Source organism: Montipora foliosa, chromosome 9 (assembly GCF_036669935.1).
Source record: "Montipora foliosa isolate CH-2021 chromosome 9, ASM3666993v2, whole genome shotgun sequence".
NCBI lineage: Eukaryota > Metazoa > Cnidaria > Anthozoa > Scleractinia > Acroporidae > Montipora > Montipora foliosa.
The window spans coordinates 40,251,057-40,261,056 of NC_090877.1; the positions used below are offsets into that span (position 1 = coordinate 40,251,057).

The 10,000-nt window shown below is 39.9% G+C and overlaps 1 protein-coding gene across 2 annotated transcripts in view; it reads left to right on the forward strand.

The window, feature by feature from the left end:
- Window positions 1-10,000, forward strand: part of LOC137970913 (receptor-type tyrosine-protein phosphatase alpha-like) — a 46,911-nt gene that overhangs the window by 28,025 nt on the left and 8,886 nt on the right. Inside the window, exons 18-26 of one of the 2 annotated variants that reach the window (XM_068817573.1) lie at window positions 753-850; window positions 2,710-2,826; window positions 3,682-3,836; window positions 4,855-4,990; window positions 6,142-6,291; window positions 7,756-7,855; window positions 8,187-8,263; window positions 9,230-9,361; window positions 9,612-9,767. In XM_068817573.1, the coding sequence (XP_068673674.1) occupies window positions 753-850; window positions 2,710-2,826; window positions 3,682-3,836; window positions 4,855-4,990; window positions 6,142-6,291; window positions 7,756-7,855; window positions 8,187-8,263; window positions 9,230-9,361; window positions 9,612-9,767 (1,121 nt within the window). Of the gene's footprint in view, window positions 1-752; window positions 851-2,709; window positions 2,827-3,681; window positions 3,837-4,854; window positions 4,991-6,141; window positions 6,292-7,755; window positions 7,856-8,186; window positions 8,264-9,229; window positions 9,362-9,611; window positions 9,768-10,000 lie in introns of those variants that run through there. The other variant, XM_068817574.1, reaches the window with a different exon arrangement.

Here is a 10,000-nt window from a genome sequence, read left to right on the forward strand (position 1 = left end):
GTAAATGTAAGATTGAAAACTGCAGTATAAATGAAACATGGACTGGAATTGGAAATGGGAAAAACATCAGTTGAAGAAAACGTGTTCGTCCTTTGAAACCAACTGAAGTTTGCATGTCATGTCATTCTGTTGCTTCGATAACAAACCTTGTCAGTCCAAATAGAAAAGGTCACAAACAGACGTTTTACGATTTTACCGAATTGAGAATAAATAGGTGCGGGTGATGCTCTGAAAGTTCTCAAAATTGGTGAAGCCTGCAGGCGAGTTTAATTTGAGAACTTTCTAAACAACACGAGTATCTATTAAATCCGAATTGCACGCGAAGATCGTACGATTTTTGTGTATAATACACTTGACATTTTTATCCAGGAATAACTACTCTTGCCTAAACTATCAGTTGTTACGCTTTTACATTTTGTTCATCTTTTTTTATTAAAAAAAAAAAAAAATACAGCAAAAGCGCAGTCCGTCATTTTCGTTTCGAGTCGTAAGCGTGCATACTGATGTCACAGACTAAAATTTAGAAAAAAAGTGAACTTCTCGCAGCAATCAGAATCGATTGATTTTGTTGAGTGTATTATGATCATAATAAAAGCAGTGGGTTCAATTTCAACCTCGGTGCCATTTATTTAACTTTAAATTATTCATTTGTTTTATTTTATAAATTTATTTTTAATATCCTTGTCTCAAAATGCCAATAATATTACCTGCTTTTAATTTAAGTAATTCCTCCGACTCAATTTTAAATACAGGACCAGTCACTCGAACTTTCCATGATTTTTGGCGAATGGTGTGGGAGAAGCAGTCGTCAACAATCGTTATGCTGACAAATTTACGGGAGAGAAACAAGGTAAGGATGTCATTTTAAAAGAAGGCAGTAACAAGAATGTCAAATCACAGGCAGACAACCCTGAGGATGCGAGAGCGCGTCACGTCACGTTATTTTGAGACAGTTGTAACGGCCGATTCAACTGATCGAGGAAAATGTTCCATAAAGACATCAAATCGCTATGTTTCTTTTCGAAAATTCATTTTATGGACAGTCAGATAAATAAAGTTCACTCACCCACTATTTTCTGCATTGTTCTGAGTGATTAGATGGTTTTTTGGAACGCTTCGATTTCCCCTTCAGACCCGACGCGTCGTCACATACAATGTGGATGGACAAGGCGTGCAACTTTCAAGACCGCTCACGGCCGAGTTCCTCCAGAATTTAGCCGAATTTCTCCCACTTCCAAAGGTCGCTCGTCTCCCAGCCTTGGGCACGTAAAAAGTCGATAATTTTGCTAGCATCGTGCCAAAAATCATCGCATTTGCACGACTCTGAAACCTTAAAATCCTGCTCGATTTTCAAGCTTCGCTCAGGTTTTTGCTATCTTTATGAACTTCATGCGGACAGGACTGAGCCATCATTGAAATTTGATCGAATCAAATTAACCAATCGAAAAGCACACATTTATAATTTTGTCTTTCTTGGGGGAAATGTGTGCTTTTTGATTGGTTAATTTGATTTGATCAAATTCCAATAATGGCTCTGTCCGTACTACGGTGGCGTCAAAGGGACATCAATAAAATCAAGTATTTTTGGATCAAGTATTTTATTCTACAAGTTTGAGTGCGAGTTCGAGTTTCGAGTTCGAGTTCGTCTAGATTTAGTGGATACGTTATGTGTGGGAACATAAATTTAGCTGCTGGCTGAAAGCCAGCCAACAAGAAAGCCAGCCAACAAGCTTAATTTAAATGTTTCCAAAACTGAACTAATGATTATTGGGTCAAGGCAGAGATTATTTGTCAAAAATGAAGACCTTGAAATAAGAATTGATCTGATCGGATTGACAAAACACGGACTAGATCAATAACAAAATCCCCCCCAAAAGTAGATGGTCACCAGACAACGTGCTGAAGACAGGAGAAGTCGAATTCTGTGCTTTTCTCTCTTGTGTAGTCGTCTCCTCTTTTGTTGAGACTCGTCCAAAGCTGGGAGTCAAGCGACCTTTGGAAGTGGGAGAAATGCGGCTAAATTCTGGAGGCACTCGGCCTTGAGCGGTCTTGGAAGTTGCACGCCTTGTCCATCTATATTGTATGTTACCGCGCGTCGGATCTGAAGGGGAAATTGAAGCGTATCAAAAACCCATCAAATCACTCAGGACAATGCAGAAAATAGTGGGTGGGGGAACTTTATTTATCTGACTGTCCATAAAATGAATTTTCGAAAAGAAACAGGCATTCCAAGTCATTCGTCATGGGAAGTGTGCATTACCTTTCCAGGAATAAAATTGGTATGAACAGTGGGCATGTTAGAATACCAAATTAAAAATTTATTTTCTGACGCTTATGAACTATACATATTGCCTCCAGTTTCGTCATTTCACGTCGTTGTCAGGACGACAACGGCCCAGAAATGGACACAATTGTAAAATGCACGTTCGGGGCGTGTGGAGCCATTGTTTTTTAGCTTATTAAACCTTTCGTTCTGTGGCGTTCTTATTTTTGACAGCTTATACATACTGCACCCAACAACCACTATAAGTTCAGCACAATTGTGGTTGTGTGTTTATGTGACAAGGGCACATGTTCTCAGTCAAACTTCGGCCTCGTTACGTATTTCTTTAGTTCAACTGCGCACTTTCCTATTCCCACCAAAAGGTCTCTATTCTTTCGTACATAGACTTTCTTTCAATTAATTTTTGTTATATTTCCCGTTTTCAGTTGAAATGCGACAAGTATTGGCCTGATGAGGCACAGGACTATGGGGACATATCAGTGATGCTTGTCAAGTCTGAGCATTACTCAGATTACATAATACGGACCTTTAATGTCAAAAGGGTCAGTCGGCCATCTCTATGTGTCTTATTAATTATTTTATCCAATGCTTCCTACAACTGATAGTTTTTTCGTCTGTCAAACATGTGTTCCTTACGTATCCCTCGTGCATCCAGTACATCCACGTTGGATTGACTGACAAATGATTTAAAGCACTTTCTCATAGATTTGTTTTTAGGGAAAACGCGTGTATTTTTGTAAGTTTACCTGGCAACGTCTTGTTTGACTCTTTAACAACGTTTAATTAATCGCTCCTTAGGAATTGTCAGGATTTAAGTGCTGTAAGCTGTCGGTATATATTATTTATTGCTACCGAGGGTACGAGGCAACCATTCTAATCCCGTTCATTTGAGATGCGCGGATTTTTAGATGATATATCTGCGTTATGCCTACAGTATTCGTCGTTGCGCACGGCATGTGGTTCGTTTTGCCACCTCTCGGCGGCCACTTACTCATGGTAATTACTAGTTTAGATACACGTGCATAGTTTTATTCGAAATAATGCATGACATTATCCGGTTTTAATTTCTTATTTAATATTATTCTTAAGACTTGTTCTGTCTTCTACTTCTACTATTATCCTGTAATAGCCCATTTCCGAGTTGCTGCATGACTCAGTTTCAAAGCGAGTCCTGGTGCACAACCATTCAAATAGAAATGAATTGCGTATTCGTATGCAAATCAAACTCATTTCCCTTACAATAGTTGAGCACCAAGACTCACTTGGAAACCGAGACAAGAGGCATTTCGGAAATGGCCCATTTACACGACCCCACAAGCATCTTACTTTTAACCTTGTCGTGTATGAATAAAGGAAATGATGATAATGATGGTGATAATTAATATTTTACTTTATAGGAGAGTGAAAACGTAGAGCGAGAAGTCAAACAGTTTCATTTCACTTCTTGGCCTGGTCATGGTGTCCCAGAATACCCCACTGGCTTGTTGGCTTTCAGGAGGCGAGTGAGAGCATACCACTCTGCGGATGCTGGTCCAATGATTGTACACTGCAGGTGGGGGAAAAACAGTGTGCACCTCTTTGAGCTCTCTTTTCCAAAACGAGCAAAAGTATTGCCTGTAAACAATATTCTTGGAAATTCTTAATCCTTGCGTTTGTCACCGTGGCAGTCCATAGAGCACTATTCTCCATAGTGTTCGGGGTCAGATTTTGTTTGTATGTGTAACTTCAAGGACAGGAACAACAATTTTCTTAGGGTCTTTAAAACTCTCTTTTTCCCTTCTTCCTTTCCTTCTTCAATCGTTTTTATGGTGATTTTTTTAAGAAAAGTAGTCAATTTATGCCAAATACAGGTATCTACTATCACTCCAAAAGGGAACCTCCCCTCTCACCGTACAAAGAGATAACGTTAGACCGGAGGAAATTACACTTTTCTGTCCTGTTATTTGAAAGCACTACCGCTTTTGTATAATAACTTGTTATTCAAGATGTATAGTGATATAAAGCCTTGCTTTGCAAATTTTCGAAACAAGCTGGATCTTGGACATAATTTTTCTCGGTTTAAGGTATATTTTTGTTGGAGTGGCGGTTTTCTTTAATCCATCAAGTAATTACGTTTATTTCAAAGTAATTGTATTCATTTACAGTTTCGGTAGATCTGTACGTTATAAAGCTTGTACGAAAACATTTAGTAAAATGAGTAAAATATACAGCTGGTAATCTATGCAATTCGTCGAAAACTTGCACTCCTTGCCGTTGTTTTGTTTGTCTTGCTGCCGGAAACTTGTTACTTGCTTTGAACCAATTAAAACCTGGTTGCGTTGGTACTCTATTTCCATAAGAACCTAGTCGAATCCCCCCGATGATGAAATTGTGCAGTTAAGGCGCAAAAATGTGCCTCTTTAGGAGACCCAATAATCGTGGACTTCAGTTGACGATCGTTTCGTTCAAGGAGGCCAATTGCACTCTCACGGGACGGCAACGTTCCTGCAATGCTATAACTTGAATTGAAATGAGGAATCAGTATATGAGCTAACCTTTTTTCTCGTCTGTGTCTTCTTTTCTGCTTACAGTGCCGGTGTTGGTAGAACAGGCACGTTTATGGCAATTGACAGCACATTGGATCGAATCAAAGTCGAGAAAACCATTGACATCTTCAACTATGTGTCTTATTTGAGGACACGGCGCGCAGAAATGGTCCAAACCGAAGTATGTACTTTATTACTTGGATTTTCTTTGTAAGGCCCGAGTCTAGATAATATTTTTCGTTCTATAGTTGGATTTATCCGCCACAAATTTCACTTCCTTCATTAACATGCTGTGAAGGCCAGTATCGCGTTTAAAGTGCCCCTGCGATAAAAAAAGTCACTTCCTTTTCTTCATTCAGATTTTGAAAGTGTGTTTGCTTAACACCTGACTGGCAAAATTTTAAGCTTTGATTTTTATCCAAAGACCGTTTGCTTTGAGTGTAAGTTTTGGATTTCACGGTCCGCCATTACTCACGTTCAAAACTGACCGATTGGACCTCACAGGGTTGGATCCAAGGAAAAGTGACCTAAAAGGCTCACTAGCTTTAAATATCAGCGTGTATTATATATAAAAGCAAAACGCGAGTTTAAAAGTCTGAAAGCCCAAAACTGGCATGGAGTACTGCATATTAATTCTGCGGAGTACACACGCATTGAATTCTTAAACTAGTGAGCCTTTGACGTCATTTTCTCTTCGAACCAACTCTCTTAAGAACTTAAAGTTAGTAATGGCGGACCATTCAATAGGAAAATTCCAGTTAAAATAAACAGGTGTCTTTCTGAGATCAAGGCTTAAAACTTTGGTTCCTTAGTGTTTAGTTAACGTAGTTTTGAAATCCAAACAAAAATAAGAATTGATTTTTTTGGTCACAGGGGCACTTAATTTAAAAACTACGACGTCAACGAAAACGTCACCTCAAAATATAACTAATATCATAAGTCTTTGGCCAACATTCCATCTCGTTCATGTCGTACAACGTGGGCGAAGTATCCTAAAAATAAACGGTACGAGCAGTTTCAGAGTAAAATAGACAATGAAAGATTCACATTTGTACGCCTGTGCTGTCATCGAAACCTCAAATTTGGTGATTTCACGTCGTTCTTGTGCAGAGAACCGCAAAAATATCGTGCACCACGATTACTTTTCCTCCTTAAACCAATGATATTGTTGTTTTTGTGGCGTACTTGTTGACGACCGCGTCGTAGATTTTAAAGTCCCTAGATCTTTAACAAGACAACTTCGTCATCAACTTCATTATTCCATTACACATCTGTATCTCGATAATTTAAATGAATTTGCATTTCGTTTTATTTCTTTGTGGTCGATTCTAGGGCCAATACGCCTTTTGCCACGATGCTGTTTTGGAAGCTGTGCAATGTGGTAACACTCAGATTTACGCTCATAGTTTAAGAGTCACGCTGGATCGCATGGATGTCGTCAGCCAAGAAAATAAAGTGTCACGCTTCGAGACCGAATTTAAGGTTAGCTCTGAAGGAGGCAGTGTGGCCCAGTGGTTAGAGCGCTTGCCTTGAGATCCTTGAGATCCGGAGATCCCGGGTTCAAGACCCGCTCTGTCCAATCTTTGAATTTGTTCTTGATAGTTCCTGGTAGTCCCTGGTTCAACTTCCCAGCTGCACTTGTAAATAGCCAACTGGTTTGCCTCCGGTCAGTTGGGATTCTTAACAGTTGTTGTTGTGTTCTGTCGTTTCGTTGTGTTTCATTGGCCCTGAAAAGCCCTGATGGGGAGCGGTAAATTACGTATGTATTTTGTTATTGTATTGTATGCAATTCAGTCATTTGTGGGTGAATTGTGTATTGACAACATCAACTCCTCGAAATGGGAAAATGTTGAACCATCGTCACAATTTCCAACATTTACGACCGAGCTCTCTTGAGTTTCCTTTAGTTAGTAGTATAGCAATCGTAAGTTTTGGTTCTTTGTTGATGGTTCAATAGATAGAAATTCAGTGTAGGTATGGGTGCAAGGGACCATATATTCTGAAACAACCCCAAGAGTTTCAAATAGCTTACTACACAGCGGCCGTGTTCTCACGAGCGGTTTTTCAGGTCGCTTCGCGAGTGACAACTGAAAAGTCCTTGAAAACAGTTCCTTTCCCAACTCGCTTAAAGTTAAGCGAGTCGGCAAATTTCAATAGAATTCTCATTAAATTTAAGCCACCAAACCAGGTAGCTTAATTAATTAAGCGAGTTGGCCAATACGTCCGGCCAATGAGGAGTCGCTTGCGGTTTTTCAAATGGGAAATACAACAGGCGTGCTATTTTTATGTATTGCCACTGACGTGCTCTCTCCTCATTTAATCTCACCTGTGAAAACACGTATCATTTTAAAGTCGCTTAATGAAATGTGCAAACAAATCACTTTCAGGAATGTTAAGGGAGACAACGGCTGTCGAGAAAACACGGGCAACGGTTATCCATTGATAGAATCCCTTGCGCCCTGCAGGGGCCGGTTCCTGGAAGAAGGAATAAATTATACCAAGTATAACAGTTATTCCAGGGATAAATCTGCTATTCTGACAGAACAGAATTTATTCCGGGAATAAAGATATTCCTGGAATAAGGTACATCTATCCCTGGAATAGAGTTATTACACCTTTCAGGAACCGGTCCCTGGTCCATAATCTACACCCGGCAACATAGTTGGCGTAGCCTTTTACCATTTACGCGTTAATTCAGTTCAAAGATGCATAGAAAAAAAGACGTAAGAGGTCCGTGCAGGACTGTTTGTTTCTTATTTAACACAAGATACACAAAAAAGCGCTTGATCTTGTTACGAGAAGCTAGATTTTTCCAGTATGCATGTACACTTTACAAGTATATTCATCATTCCAAGAGGGATATTGCTGCATATTCGGTAGTGTATTTACAAATCTTGAATCGAAATTTTCAAAATGTAGTTAAGGGTTTATTGCGTCCTTTATTAGACACTGAACAAAGTCAGTCCTGTGCTGAAAAAAGAATGTTATCTCGTCGCTTCTGATCCAGAGAACAAGGAGAAAAACAGGAGCCAGGATATTTTAGCCCGTAAGTAGCTCACAGATTCAAAATTCCAAGCAAAGATCGGGGAAGAATTGGAGGATGACGATCGAGGTTGAGTTGAAGTTGATTATTGATTTGATTTTCTTGATTGTATAATTTTATGCAAGTTCTGAAAGGTTAAATTTTTTTGTTAGAGCACGTTATGTTTGGGTTTGAATACTGACTGACCAAAATATGGCTTGTAAGAACATTCTTGCTGTGTGCTAAACATATGCCTAAACTAGAGCTTTGTTTTCGTCTATTCATTTTAAACACTATTCTGACCCAAACATTTTCTTTTGTTTTGGTGAAAGAAATTCCCCCCTTGTTTTTGTAGCTGATTTTTCTCGTGTTGTGTTGACTGCGATTGATGACAATGAACCCACTTCCTACATAAATGCTGTGAATATACCTGTGAGTAGCTATGGCTCATTTATTAATGATCCAATTTGTCAAAACAGTTGGTATGGCGCATGCATCCCATACGAGGCCTACCTACCCAGTCCAAAGTCGACGTAATACCAAACTCCGGCTCACAAATTAATTAGAAATGGGAAAGAAAGAACTTGCATTAGCACCTCCCCACAGAATTAATGCGTGCAGTTGTTTCTTTGGCACTATAAGTTAGAGAGCTTACCAAAAGACGTGTTTTACGACTGCTTTGCCTCGATATATAGTTGACTTGGTGTGCGGCATCGAGTCGTGGTTTTAGTGACGATTTACTAGAATACTCAAGTCTACCTTTTAACTAATTTCATTGTTTTACTACGCTAGAGATTTGCTTTAAATATCTTGCAGCGCTTTTCACTCTCCTCATGAATTTGCTTGGCGTAATGATTGCGTAATTTCACTGTCTGCGTCTGTTTTGACTGACTAAAGTAATCAATTTCTGGTCTTAAGGCAGCTAAGTAAAAACATCTTTACTTTGAGCAATAACAATGGTAGCTAAATATTGGAAAAAAAGCAAATTGCCATCAAATGTTTAATAGGTAAGGTAGGTAAAGTCTGCATACGGGCCAAGTGGCCCATCAAGCCGGAGCTTATCCCGGTTTCCATGGCATGAAGCGACTAGGAGTATTTCTACCCCCCCCCCCCTCCCCTGGATGGGATGCCAGTGTATCGCAGGGTTACCCCCAGCATTTCGCCAGTACCCATTTATACACCTGGGTGGAGAGAGGCACCGTGGGAGTAAAGTGTCTTGCCCAAGAATACAGCACAATGTCCCCGGCCAGGCCATAATGACTTCTAGTTTAGCGATTTTTGACCAATCACATTTAACAGCGTAGCCCCGCGAAGGCGGTGTTATCACGGTATGAAGTAGTAGGACGATGAACTAAAACAGTGGTCACACACAACATGAATTTTCCTTTCTTCCCCTAGGGCTACAAACAGCAGCATGCGTTCATTGTGACACATTATCCTCTTACACCAACTGTCACGGACTTCTGGCGCATGCTCTGTGAACAGGAGTGTTCTTGTGTTGTGTTGTTTGATTGTAGTGAAGAGGACGGGGTAAGGCATTTTGTATGTCAGTGGTGTAGCAGTGTAAAAGTGTCCTGTGCTTGCATCTTATAAGGTTGAAAGTGTCACCAGCGGAACAAAGCACACTCAACTCCAAACAATCTCTTGAATGGAATACCAAAGAAAGTAAACCGAGGCATGAAAATGAGACGGGGCTGTATCATTTGAGATCTTTTTTTTGTTTTTGTCTTTTCTGGTGTGTGTCAGTTTAGATCGTAATTGGGCTCTTAATGTTCTTCAGGATTTCCCTCTGTTTTGGCCAGAGAATGAGTCAACTTATGACGACATGATTACAGTTCACCGGTTATCTGCAAGTAGCAGTGGCGTGGACAACCTTAAGGCAAATTACGATCAGGCACAGATCGCTGAGAAGATGTTTAGAGCAACTGATCTGAGGGTGAGTTACTTCATGAGGCAATTTACTTAACTACTGGGTTATGCGTGACTGTTTCTCTCTTTGTTTCTTTGTTTTTCCCCTTTCTTTCTTTCGACTTCGCAAGGTAATTCTTAACTACTGGTTAACACATGGCGTGTTTCTTTTTTGTGTTGGTCAGTACGCTTCATAGACCACTTTAGCTTGTGGCTTTGTTTTCCTATTTCAGACCACGTGATGTTCCCAGGGGTATTTTC